Source organism: Nilaparvata lugens, chromosome 12 (genome assembly GCF_014356525.2).
Source record: "Nilaparvata lugens isolate BPH chromosome 12, ASM1435652v1, whole genome shotgun sequence".
Taxonomy (NCBI): Eukaryota; Metazoa; Arthropoda; class Insecta; order Hemiptera; family Delphacidae; genus Nilaparvata; species Nilaparvata lugens.
Genome location: NC_052515.1, coordinates 16284742 through 16299698, shown reverse-complemented (window position 1 = coordinate 16299698; position 14957 = coordinate 16284742). Strand labels below are relative to the sequence as shown.

General features: G+C 33.1%; 1 protein-coding gene across 1 annotated transcript in view; it reads left to right on the top strand.

Annotated features, from left to right (window-relative positions):
• LOC111055167 overlaps positions 1 to 8760 on the top strand; it is a 20277-nt gene extending 11517 nt beyond the window's left edge. The window contains exons 2-6 of the mRNA XM_039439462.1: positions 1157 to 1500; positions 2521 to 2618; positions 4081 to 4293; positions 5491 to 5646; positions 8623 to 8760. Coding sequence (XP_039295396.1) covers positions 1157 to 1500; positions 2521 to 2618; positions 4081 to 4293; positions 5491 to 5646; positions 8623 to 8626 — 815 coding nt within the window. The 3' untranslated portion in view covers positions 8627 to 8760. The remainder of the gene's footprint in view (positions 1 to 1156; positions 1501 to 2520; positions 2619 to 4080; positions 4294 to 5490; positions 5647 to 8622) is intronic.
• The last annotated feature ends 6197 nt before the right edge of the window (positions 8761 to 14957 follow it).

The window sequence follows — 14957 nt, the reverse complement described above, 5'->3', positions numbered from 1 at the left end:
CTCAGTGGCAAAATGGAGAGACTTGGCAACGTTTTTCTCTCATCCTTCCTCACTGCCATCATAACGTGGACCTCACTATAGTATTATTATGTGATTTTAATAATGTGTGTAACATTTTTTTATTTTGTTCCATCTAGAATTTTCCCAAGCTTTCTATTTTGTTCTAGCATTCAACTTTTTTGTCATAGTCATTCGATTTCAGCTGTTTTCCATGCATGGAATCAAACCGGTAAATAGCTGATTGTAGAACAAATGAACATATGATTTCATTACATTATACTCTACTGTAATGAAATCATATGTCTTCTTTACATTCTATTATGTTTCCTAGTTCCGAAATAGAAACAGCGGAACTGCTACAAAAACCCGCCTTTAGGGCTCCAGGTGGAAGTTTTGTCAACTACAATCACAAAATTCCTGATTCGGAATTTGTAAACTTAGTTATGTTTATAAAATTCATGTAGGTAGGCCTAATGTTTACTGTTTCCCAATATTATTCTACCTAAGATTATTTTGACAAAAAAAATAGTGTACGTACTTGGCCGTGAATGTCACTCGCAGGTCTCGCATGAAATTCTAGTCTCGGCTAACACCTCGACAATCTGAGGTAAATCATGCCCGGCCCTGCAAACTGTCACTTCCCGTCCTTGTGACGGTAATTGCTATTACAGGGATACAGTTTGTTTGCGTACTTAGCTACATTGCTTTCTGTATACTGTTTTAATACTAATTAAGGGCCGGTTTCCGAGCACGGGATTTAGGTAAGTTCTAAACTTTAATTAAACAGCTGGAGTTAGAAAATTGACTTTCCGAGACGAGGCGTGATCGCAGTTTTTATGAAAATCTTTATTGTCTCATTTCTATAATTTGAAACGTTTTTCCTCAGCGAAATAAAAAAGTCTTCAATAATTCAAAATAGCTGGAACTTTACTCTATTTTCTCTTTATTTTATTTTGTGTTCAATTTTCTAGTTTTTCGAAATATTTAATTTAAACGTTGACTGCGACCACGCCCCGTTTTGTAAGGTCAATTTACTGACTCCAGCTGTTTATAGTCTAGAACTTACTAAATCCCGAGCTCGGAAACCGGCCCTTAATTAGTTTTATAATGAAAGCTTTTGGTATTTTGTTTTTGAACATTTGTTTTGTGTTGCCAGGCTACGCTCCAGTGAACACAAGCAGTCAGTCCAGTTCGGCGAGTTCGGCTTGTTCAGCGGCGGTAGTTTCGGGCTCTCGCCACCAGGCGGCGCCACCAGCCGGCGGGCCTACTGCGCATGCGCACAACGGCCATGTGGTCTGCGAGATCAAGCACGAGCCGGCGCACTCGCACTGCGCAGCTCAGTCGGCCGCCAGCCACCATGTTGGCAACATGGCGGCAGCAGGAGGGGGAGGCTACACGTCGTCGGCTGTCTCGCAGAAGAAGCGTCTGCTGGCCAAGGCTCAGTCAGAGTGCATGCTCAACACAGTTGTCACCAAACAGGAGCCGCCTGGCGAGTTGCATGTCAGTTACACTTTTTTATCCCTTATCAATAACAAAATAAAACATTAGGAACTACTTGCCAAAAGAGCAAGCTTGAGTTTGGGGAAAGAGCCAGCCGAACTTCGGCAAGCTAATAGCAATAAATTGTTCAGATGACTTTTTGAAATAGAGATGGAGGAGATTTGTTATGTGCATAAAGCCAAGGACAACTATCATTTCTCCTCAGGGAGAAAAGTCGTACCTAAAATTCACCCAAGATGTACTAAACTGAACTAAACTGCTATTTACGGGTAGTTATTTTGTTTCTTTAAACTAGAAACGGTGTGTGTTTCAGGTACCTTTTTCAAAATAGTTTCTAAGTATACTATTATTGCCTATTCCATAATTTGAATTACTTACAAAAATAGTGGCATTCCAATCTATATTTTTATAGTAGGGGCCATGCAATAATTGAACATTTATACAATATTGATATGACCATAGAATACGCCTACAGGAATAGGAATTTATTTGCCATGTTAGCGTGTAAGGACGGAATTTTCAACAGTTGGAAGCGCTCTATGTCAGGACTCATAAGTACTACTTCCACTAGCGCTTGAAAAATATATGCGTTTAGACTCTAGCTTCAAAAATAAGAACTAACGACTAGTTTGAAATAACAGACCAAACCAGAACGGCGTAATCTATCCCAAGCTAATGCGTATCCCTCCGTTATTGTACAACATTTACACAATTATGTATACATTGTTCATGTCACTCTTTATGTCACTGTTCATTTTCACTCTGTACTATTCACTGCATAGAGACAGAGTGATCCAAAATTGCTAGTCATTTTTTGGAGGTGTTCAAGGGCCGTTTGCACAGTCAAAAACTCAAACTGAATTTAATCAGCTGGTGGTTGAACTCAAAATTAACCACATTATAACGAACGAGACTAAATATGGATTTAATCCAGTTCCAGAAGGAATTTAGTTTAAGCTGACACTGTGCAAACGGCACTAAGTATGATAGTAAATTAGTATTTGTTGGTGGTGGTTGCAGTATCAGTCGGTTTGCCACGGAGGTGCATCGTGTAAGGAGCCCTACCATTATGGATCCCATATCATCACCACTCAGGATCAGCATATCGTCTATGGAAGGTAAGTGAATACCATTTCAAATTCAAATCAACTAAGTACATTTATTTCAATAGTGCTACTACTTGATAATTTAATCACGTAGAATCACTACTACCTTTTATTCCTTTTAGACTCTACAAGATTTACACCTTCTAGACGTGTCTAGTAATGAAAACTAGTAATTCTATGTAATCAACTAATTACAATTTATTCATAAAAATCAAATGAATTATTGCAATTATTTATTTATAATTCAAATCAACTAATCACATGCTATCAATATATTGAAATCAACGTATAACAATATTTCAAATCAATTATTGAAAAATAAATTAAAATTTATTACACTCATTTAACATAATTTACATTTATGAAGTTTGAAGTGTGAACTTCAAATTTCATTTACTCAATTTCCCTTTAAGCGGGAAAGAAAAGCCATCTTCTTCTTTTGAACCAGCTTCCACAGTAAACCCCTTTCGGTATGCTAAGTGAAAATTCATTAGCAGATACCAGATATTTTTTTAATATTAGAAAGATTTATATGGATAAGAAATGTGAAAATGAAGACTTCTATCTCTGTTGTAGCCGTACATTCGTGGTTGAAACTTGCTATAGTGGGATAGAAATTATAGAAATATCAGCATTGGTTGAATGGGAGGAATCACTTTTATTTATGATTACTTTGAATACTTTTAAAACAAAATACCAGTTTTAAATAGTGGAGAATAACTATCACTAACAACGTGTCAAGTAAAAGCATAATAGCAAGTGAAGAACATAAGCATCTTATCAAAGATAGATCAAAGCTAGAAAAAATAGACGAACGTAGAAAAAATAGCATAATCTATAAGCTGATGCTTTCCTCTTTGGTAATAGTTATATTTTCAATAGTAAAATATTTTCATATTAGCATTGTGAATCTATATAATATGATATTTAGAGTCTTGCAATAGATAGTAATCAAAATAATTAATCCATCTAATGGAATAAAGCTTGATTTGGCTCATTTGAAGCATTCAAAGTGATCTTTAATAAGCAGTTGGTAATGGAAAGTGAAATTGAAGTTTGAATGTTATTTATTAGTGATTCTGTCACTATGAAGGAAATCTTACTTGTATAATATCTATTATAACCGTTTATAATTCAGCTATATCTCTAATATAATAAAGGAAAGAATCGGCTTATACATGTAGGGGATAGGAAATTCACATCATCACGTCTGAACTACTGGACTGAGTAACTTGGAATTTTATAGATTCTTATTTTACCGATTATCGTTATAGGCCGATTATGGTTATAGGCCTATTCACAATTCTTCAAGATTCCAGACCAGTAGGTCCAATTTTCAGTTTGTCAAGTTTTTAATTAGACCTTTGCGGAGCTCGAGTTGCCTGCAATTTATTAATTATTTATTTAATTTATTCATTATAACGAAACTATTTATTTTGTGGAAAAATTAATGGAGTGAAATTTGTTTGTTCAGTAGCAGCGGCAGAGGTGGAGGCGGTGGAGGAGTGGGCGGTCAAGGGGGGAGCCACAAGGGGGGCCGAGGGGGCGGCGATTACCCCCACCCCCACCACGTGGTGCAGCCCCCCGTAGCCCACAGCCGCAGTGAGCAGCCGCATCACGTGATCGCCGCAGCCGCAGCTGCGTTATCGTGGCCGGCGCAGGCTATACCTATTCATCAGGGTTACAGGTCAGTTAAACACATAACAAACTTCACATTTTCAGAAAATTGAATTAAAACACAAGCATTTTGAGACCAAAGGTGCTACGTACTTCACTGTTACTACAGCTTACTTATATATTAAAGAGACTTGAGATTTTGTCAATATTACACTTCAATAATAGTAGTTTATACAACATTTTTACTGTAGGGGTCTTTAAAGCACGAGTTAGATGTAGCGTTAAGACACATGTGAGTGAACTTAGCGATCGAACGCGTGTCCTCAACATCTCACGAGGGCTTTAAAGACCATATAACACTGTTGTGTACACTATGTGTGTATACACTATCTATGGCCACTCAAACAAAGTACAGTAGTGTATCAAGTTCCTCACTTGTTTTAATTAGTTAGAAATCAACTAACTGGCCTATATGATTGCCAGCTATAAGCAAGCTTGCCGGCTAAAAGCAGGAAGCTCGATATGCAACGTTACAGCATAAATATTATGTTGAATTATACATTATTCATTTCCGAACACAGCAATCATGAGTTCAACGTCTTTCAATGATGTCTTTCAAATATGTTGAATCTTCCATACCTATTTATCTGGAGATTATTCAATCTTTAGACACTTGAGACTAATTATAACAGTTGGCGAATCAAGTATAGAATTCATTTTTTTAAGTTATAACTTGTAATACATGATGTTGGTTATAAGTAACGATGGGCTCGAAAGGGATTTAACTCTCCTATAAATAGAAATTTGTTAGTTTAATAGTAGCAACTATATTTCAACACTTGCGATGAATTTAAACAATATCAGCTTATCTTTTTAAAGGTTATTTACATGACAGTTCTGTAGATGTTGATAGTTCATGAATAGATTTGTTAGTTTAGTGATATCAACGATACTCCAACATTTGAGATTGGTTTAAACAGAATCAGTTCTTCTTTAAAAAGGTTCATTTTCCCAGTTTGGTAGATGTCGATTTCTTAGAGCTATGTTCCTGAATTATTTGACTGATGATTGATTAAATTTATGATTTATAAATATGTTAATATAACGTTGACAATATTATTTTGTAATAGCATATTTCATGTGTGAAGATGCCATACTATTGTAAGTCTTGAAGAAATAGAGATTGATTTATTGTGTATGCCTTGAATAAAGAGATAGGCTGATTGGTTGTGTATGCCTTTTGATTGATGAGATTGATTAATTACAGCACCGCTCACTTGTCGCCGCAACCACTGGGAGGCAGCCGCCTGTCCCCCTGGCGGGGCAACCCCTCTACCACCAGAGCGAGCTCTATCGGCGCCAGGCGGCAGTCTACGTCACCACCACCCAACCGCCCACTGCCGCCTATCTGCCCACGCATCAGGTAACCAATGCTCTATGCTCACAGTACAAAGTGAATCTTAATTTTACATTTTAATTTTGTTTATTTATTTGATACACCATAAAAAAGCTCACAGAAAAATCCTATTACGAGCTTCAAGACATATTAGTAACATAACATTACTAAAAAAGTAAAACAAAAGAAATATAATATCGCAATTTATTAAATATCCACAACGATTCTGTATAACTGATTAGAAGATTATAACTGAATTCTGTATATAAGATTAGAAGAGAATGATATTTGGATTGGATTGAGGAAAGTTAGTGGAGGGGTATAGTATGAAGAAAATATACATAGAAGAAAAAGTTGAAAAGAGAAAAAGAGTTGATATAGCTCAAAAATAATAATTTAATCATCAATTTGAGCAGCATAATTTACTTCTACTTTTCATTCTTCTTCAACCATTCCTACTTCTCCTCTTGATTCAATAACTTCTTTTTCTTCTTCTCTTTCAACTAATTCTATCTCTTTTACTTGTTCTCCCTCCTCTTCCTCATATTCCACATCTCTGCTATCTCTTCCTCTCTGATCACCTTCGATGAGCATATTTATAAATGAATAAAGAATAATATTTGGGTTGGATTGAGGAAATTAGTGGAGGGGTATAGTATGAAGGAAATATACATATAAGAAAAAGTTGAAACGAGAAGAAGGTTAATAGAGCTCAAGAATAATAATTTGATCAGCATAATATTCCACAACCACTTGAGTATGTGCTCCGCGCAACTGTCTCCAAAAAGTTATTATAGAATGCCTGGTTTCACCAAGCTTGGTCAAGACATTTGAACATAGACAGTTTCATATCAAAATAACGGTGGGAATGTCTCCCCTCCATAGGTGTGTGGGTCATTTTATCCGAACTAGTTATTTTTACTTTCCTTGCCCTATTACCATAGGTAAGGAAAGTATTGCTTTCTGAAAAAAATTAAGGTACCCCAATTTCTAAATGTATACGTTTTAAGGTCCCCTGAGTCCAAAAAGTGGTTTTTGGGTATTGGTCTGTATGTGTGTGTGTGTATGAGTTTATGTGCGTCTGTGTACACGATATCTCATCTCCCAATTAACTTGAAATTTGGAACTAAAGGTCCTTACAATATAAGGTTCCGACACGAACAATTTCGATCAAATGCAATTCAAGATGGCGGCTAAAATGGAGAAAATGTTGTCAAAAACAGGGTTTTTTTGCGATTTTCACGAAAACGGCTCCAACGATTTTGATTAAATTCATACCCAAAATAGTCATTGATAAGCTCTATCAACTGCCACAAGTCCCATATCTGTAAAATTTCAGGAGCTCCGCCCCATCTATGCTAAGTTTGATTTTAGATTTCTAATTATCAGGTCTCAGATGTAATTTAAACGAAAAATTTCGAGTGGTAAAGATTGAGCATAAAAATATCTTCAATTAATATCCAGTAACATTTTCACCTAAATTTGAAAATAAGCTTGAAATTTGAGAAAATGTGATTATTCAATTGCAAACTGTTGGCAACTGTTGATTCTATTAAATAGATAGATAAAGAATTTATTGATACTCATAACAAAAAGCACAATTACAATTCCAAAGCAATAACAAAAATTCAATTGGCATGGCACATGTCGTCAGCCAGAGTTGTAGTTTATCTGTATCATATCATATCAATTTTTTGATAAGCTGATTTATCGAATCAGTTCTAAATTATTTGGGCAACATCTTATCGATACTCTCTATGCATTCAATCGCTCCGAATGAAAGCTATCAATTTTATAAAAGAAAAATTCATCATCAGACCTTAGCGCATCATATAATTATTCTAAATGGCAGCAAGACTTCTCGAATCATTCACCCAATAAATACATTTAGTTTGATTTGCATGTATAAAAATGAGAGACACAAAAAAATAAAAAATAAATAAATGTACACAACTGTATCTCTAATTACATAAATTACAAGAATTCTATGGTACTATAAATGTCATGGGATATAACCCTCATGCTGTTCTTAGTAATTGAATTCTGAAACCAATTGCTCCCGATACTTCAAAGCCTCGTCAATATAGCCCACCAATCTTCTCCAGTTTTCACCATTCAGGTATCTAAGTATAGTTTCCTCTTCTATAATCCAGCGACCGAACCATTTCATCCGAAACTCTCCCAGTACTGTGCATCGACCCAAGTGTGTGTCTTCTATCTCCCTGCTATTGCAAAGTGAACATATATAGCTGTTATCATTCCTATCTACCCTGAAATTCAGAGGTAACAGGGACCCTCTCACTCTGAATAATCATACTAGGGGAGTCCGAACTCACTAGGCATCAAACCTGCAACAGTGTAGAAATCAATCTGACTCTATTAAATCATTCACTATGAAGAGATAGCTGACTTCGTGTGTCTCCAGCGTTATTGCCCTGTCATCAGTTGGCTCAAATATTTGAATAGTAGACTTGAGATGCGCGTGAACACTAGCGTCAGGTGATCATTTTCATAACGGCAAGGAAAGTTGTGTGAGTGTGCCACACCTGATTTTTAAATTAATGATTATGTTCGTCAATTTTGAGAATTGTCGAGCAGAAAACATGCAATTTGTGGTGAAAGCGAGAAAGTATCTCAGAAATAATTGGAAATTTTTTGCAATTGTCAGAAATAGTCAGGAGATCGGATTTTGGTTTCTAAGGAACTTTAAATTTAGAAGAGCGGAGAAAAGTTAGACTGAGACTTTTTCAACTACTGGAATATTGGGGATGATAATGTCAAACTTCAGTGCTAAATATTTATTACTAGAACTTATTGTGTTCCAGAGAATACAATGAAACTTGAGAATGCATATTCATTTTTATTTTCAGTTAATTCTATGTACACTTGGTACTTACTGTTTCAGTAATAGAAGTCGTATTTATTGTATTTTATAGACTAAAATACAACTTTAGAGTATTTTTATTTAATTTGTTTTTCAATTTGTGTTTTTTTGCTTTGTAGGTAGCACCGCCTTCAGCCGCCTTCACATCCAGCCGAGCTCTGCCGCCCCCAGCTCACCACGCCTCGGCTCGACCACTGCTAGCTGCCGCACCCGCCGCCTCCACCGCCTCCACGGGCGGCCATCACTCGGGAGGCGGCGCCAACCACCCCCTGCCAGCCCACATGCAGCCAGTGTTCCATCACCAGTATGGCTACAGCATCAGTCCAGCGGCGGCCAAGACGCATCAGTACCATCAGGCGGCCGGGCTCTGGTTTGCCACCGCCGAATAGTGTTCAGCCACAAGTCAGTATCAATTAATGAATTTATTCATTTGCCAAAAACAAAATACAAAAAAAACTTGACAAAAAATAAATATAAGCTACTGCACTAAACTAAAGTACAAGAAACTGTTAATTTTGTTAATTATAAATAATCACAAAATGATTTCCTTATTCATAAAATTATAGATAAAATACTTATTAAATGAAGGTTTAATTATCATACTAAACATGGAAGATCTATTAGAAACTGCAGTTAACCAACTGCTGGAATATTATTACTGTATAATAATTATTTTCAAACTAGCAGGTAACCCGTGCTCCGCAAGGGTCCAATTAAACACTTGACAATCTGAAATCTTGAAGAATTGAAAATATGCCTTTAAACATCTTCGTTAAATTAAGAATCTATATGCAAAATTTTAAGTTAACCAGTTGAGTAGTTCTACATTCTATAGAAAACAGTGACAAGGCAGAGAATCGGTAACGCTGTTCTCCTATCTTTCTCCACTGCCATTATAAAATGGATCTTTCTAGTGTTTGAGCGTGGTTGAAGGTTATGATTATTTGAAATTATGTGGAAAAATTAAGGATATATTAAGTACCTACCATTAATAAACACAAATTGCAAACAGCAAATTGATCTTGGGAAAGCATCATAACATGGCTAATAAGAAAAAGTGGTTGGTTCAGGCCTTGAACATTCCAGTCGGTCATGACCATAAATAATTGTTGAATGTTTGGTGTACATACACAAATAGTAGGTTAAGCGTCGTACAAACCGATAATAATTATATCAACAGTGAATTATTTTCCAAAACTTTCATTGATAAATACACATATAATATTTTATTAGAAACATGTATTTCTGTGTGTTTCAGATCACATCTGTGTTTGCTGCTTCCCTGTGAGAAGACCAGTGCTGTACCGATTGATTCAATGAAACATTTTCGTTTTGAATTATTTCAACATAATCATTACTACTATACTATTGTTATTCCAGCTACATTATTAATAATATATTCGTAGTTTGTATTAGATATTATTATATTTAATAACATTATTTACAACAAATTGATATTGAATTGAATCAAATGATATTGAAACTATTACCATACTCATTTTTCAAATGATATTTAAATCGAATCAATGTATTTTTCAATGTAATTTAACTTATGATATTGACATTTTAAATAATTTTAAAAATTGTGAGGTACTGGTTACCTAGATATTACTCTGATAATTTTTTTGTAGATCACTTAACTTTATCATCATAATTTTTATTCTTCCCAATTTCATCTTGACAGAATGTTTTTTTTTTTAGTTTGCAATAATGATTATTTTGTGTCTTTAATTTTATATTTATAGATAAGTTTATTGTTTTATTTATCTGACGACAATGCAGTGATTGAGGCTAAATTTGTCTTATTTTTTCTTTGAAGATTTCAATTTTACTTTTGGAGAAGTCTTATTTTAAATTTTTTCTAGTTTCAAATTTTGTTATTCTCATTCTAAAGGACAAAAGTATTGTCTACGGAATGTTGATGATACAATAATAGTGCTTATTTATTTCAATTCTATCAACGAACTTTTCAAATTCAAATAGATTGAACTTTTTCTTATGGAAACAAAAACATAAATTTATATTTATTTTTGCAAGGTTTGAGTTTGTAGATATTCAAGTTTCTGATTATTGTAAAAATTTTACTCATGTCTCCATTGCAAGTTACTACAATGAATTTTGATTCAACTTATTACATTAAGATCAGCCAGTTATTTATCTATTTTTAACATTTTCTTTTGCTCTACACTCATTTTAAATGATTGAATAATATATTTTCATATAGCCTTAAAAGGTATTGTGTTTGACACATCAGTTTACGACTCTTGACTGGGAAGGTTCTTGTTAACCAAGGCTTATTGTTATTTCTAATCACTTTTAAACTGTTTTTTTACAAGTCAGGGACTTGATAGTTTAAGTTTTAATAATTGTGGAGGTTCCACAGTTTTTTCTTTGCATAGTGACTGGATTATTATACACTTCAATCAAAGATCATAATCTAGTTGCATATTCTCGAAAAAAGTTCTGCTTTCCAGTTTGTCTTTTTTAATATCCTTGATGAATGAATAATAAATTCTTACATGATGTGTAGAAATAGACGAGTTTCATCAACTTTCCTTTGATAGGTTTAAAACGTTGTGGATACTAAGTTATTGCCACTTTCTTCTGGAATTTATCTACAAAGAAATTCTAAATTATCCTCTCAAATTTTGAATACCACTCAACTTATTTGAATAATTGTATTTTCTGCAAAAGACATATTTTGATTTTTTATTAAAAATTGATATTGATAAATTACATACATTTTAAACAATTTTGGTAAGTTGTTGACGTTTCAGTTGTGAAACTGTTTTTTCGTTTTTAAATATATTAACAAATTGTCATTTCATTGCTTGGTTTTCGCATCTCATCTTCTTTTTTTTTAGTTTCGTTTATCAATCGAATTTCAATTTTCCTTTTCAATACGGTACTCATGTATTCAAAACTAATAATTATATCATCGCTTTTCATTTTGAATTACTTCAACTAATACTACACGATTGTTTTATGATTTTTTTTGATTTAGTTGGGGAAACCACAAACCCCTCGACTAGGACTACTAAATGTTGCGAGTTATTCTAATTAATTAGCTCTAACTATTTAGTCTTGCTCTTTTGGAAATTCTTCGACCTTTAAAATGTCTATAGATTCTTGATAAAATTATTGTTGTAATAATATTATGTCTAACTAGAAAAAGTAATGGAACCATCTACAAATCACCTATGTGTATAAAATAAAAATATGATATATTTTTAACTACCTATAAACTAATAATAATCAATGAATGTGCCTATGTGTATTAATTATGTCAATATTCTTAAATATTTATATGTGAAAAATTGAAACGTTAATACACGTTTTAGGTGTAGGCAATTTTTATCGTTCTTATCATAGACGTAAAGTAGACGAATTTAAAAAAGTTATTTCCGTCACTGCATTAGATCAGATAGTGTTTGTAAAAAAGTAGTGGAAATCGAGAAAAGAAAACGCAAAGTTGAAAGCGTGAAGTAAAGGTAGATCAAAGGAGAGACTGAATGCACATTTTATTAGTGATATGGTTTGGAATCGTAGGAAATCTGTTATAAAATCACTTGTAATAGGATGTTCTATAGGTCAAGTTTTGTTTAAAACATTATTCTTAACTTTTTGTGTTGAGATTTTTAATTTTAAGATTTTTAAGGCATTGGGCTATTTTTGAGATTCCTCAATAATTATATTTAAAATTTATCATTATCCAAATTCTGACGCAAATCTTTCTTATTCTATTTTTCAAATAGTTTATGAAAGATTTTTGAAAATCATGTTCATAGGATTGTTATATCGCATCAATTTTCCCTATAATACAGTACCATTTATTAGACTATAATTTTTATATGAAAAAAAAACTTAACGAAATTGAAGGAAACAATTTTAGGCAACATCGACCTGCTGAAGCTCTCGGTTTGGGTTCGATTCCTGTTTTGCCAGACATTTATTTTTTCTCTCCCATCTCATAACCCAAGCACAATACATTATTATACCTTTATGGGGAACATATCAAAAAAATGTTCTTTTCCTTCGCCTACTAGCCTACTATTCAACTTCGTTCATAAACGATCCCCTCAAATATAAAATGGAACAATTCTCTTAATGCACAAATAACTATAATCATTTTTCCTAAATACAATAAGCATAATACTGTTTTATAATCAATTCAGTTGATAATTAATTGATAGCAAGAAATATATTGATATATAAGCTGTTGAATTCACAATCATATAGCCAAGGTTTTTAAATCGGAGGAGGATCAGATATCGTCCAATGTCTGTCAACATTATAGTTTGGCTGTAAATAACCCAAATGTATTTTAGATTGAGACTTGATATTACTATCTTATTTCATATATTTTATATTCGTGTGAGGATTTTATATTTGGCATGGTATCTCGGGTATTTACCTAATATAATCAAACTTACCATCTCGTAGTCTACTTTTTAATTATTTGTGTGATAATTTTAGTTTATTTTGCTTCTACTTCAGGTTATTTCAATTATTGTTAGCGATAAGCATATTGATGGTTACTAAAAATATACATTTACAATACTCTATGTACAAGCATAGTAAATGCTTTTGATGTAAAATAATTCCCTTGATGTGTATGCTCTGCTCTGCTAATGGGTTATTCGCTTTATAAGTTTGATGTTCGTTATTATTTTTATAGCTATTGCAAGAGTATTCAAAGATTAGAGTTAACTATTTCAATATAAAAATCGTGTATGCAGGTTTTCTACATAATTTTATTGAGAGCTGGAAAATGCCTCCTCAATATTTTAGAAATCTTGGATTTTCCCTTGATAGGAATCTTGATTTCTATAGAAGTTTGGAAGGCCCAAAAATATGTTGATAACGATGAAAAAGCTTACATTTTTGGACATTCTTGCAATAAGCTCCCAATAGCTGTAGGAACATGAAGACTAAAGTTGTTAGTTTCAATTTATTAGCGTTATTCGAATTACAAAGATGCTTATTACTGTTGTGAAGATTGTGATTTTATCGATAAACTAGGGTTTAATATCCTTATAGTCTAGCATTTGTATATTAAATGGAAAATAGATTTAATTATATCGTTAGTTATTTGTTGGAACTATCCATCTATAGAGGAAGTAGTTTGTAAGCTGTATAGCTGTTTTAATCATTATTGTTTTTCTTTGGTCTTATTTCAAATTACAACAACATATTACTAATAAATTGTTAGAAAAAAATGCATTAGTATTATATATTATAATATATATTTGTGTATAACATGTTAGCCACGGTTCACTGGAAATGAATATTTCTTGAATAATTATACTCGAGTGTTTCTATTGTAGTGAATATTGGTAACCACTAAATGTAATCAACTATTGCGTTTTCATGAGAAGTAATTACTTGTAGCCCAGCGGACCAACATTTCTTAGCTTTCTTGTATGTGAGAAATTTTATCATTCTGTGTACCTTGTTTTCATGATCTTTCATTACTTCCTTTGTCTCCAGATATTTAGTCAAGACTAAAATTAAAGTCCCAGGACTATAAATTAGCACTAATACTTCCATTGTACAATCTTGGACCTCATCCTACATTATAAATGTATATTGTATGAGATAACCCTCCGAAATGTTTCTTTTATGAAGAATAACACCGATAGCTTTCAATATTCGACTATTATTATTACTTACCACTTGAAATTAATTTATTGGCGATATTAGTACCTAACCTGAAATGCAAATGCAATTCCTGCACTATTTTTTCTCATCTGTAGAATCATTGACGAAAAATTGTGTTGGGATTGTAGTTGCGCACAAGTAAACTTGTTTGAAGACTTCAAATCTTCACATTTTGTGTGATAATTCCAACCAATTTGATATTACGTTCGTTAATCATGCTGTTTTATAATAATGGCAATATATAGCCTACTCACTACACTAGCTCATTGTAAAATAAAGTACATTGAATGTGATGTTTCATCGACTATAATATAGAATATTATATTGTTGTTCTTAATCACTAATAATCGACCCTACACCCTACTGACCTTTGGCTATTGTGATGTTATCTGATACTCGTGTTTTACCTATTTGTTTAGTTTTAATGTCATTCAGTCCAATAATTCTTGTGTTAGTCGGTGTTTTTAGGCTTCTAGCTTTTACTTATTATATATTTTAATACTTGTATGATCAATTTTATTCTTAACAGAATTTAGTAGCGTAGATTTGGTAGGTTTATTGTACTGGGCCTTAGACGGTTAATACTAATTATTTAATATAGTCGAGAGTTATTTTTTGAGGAGAGTTTGGATAATATAATGTAGTTATCAAAGTGTAGGAATCACTCACATCATAATCTATCAAAAACAATGTTGTTAGTGAAGAAAATATTAGACATAAATGTCAATGTGGGTACTGGTACTGTACATACAACTTGAAACGTTTTAATTCAGTGTAACTATGTTTTTAATCG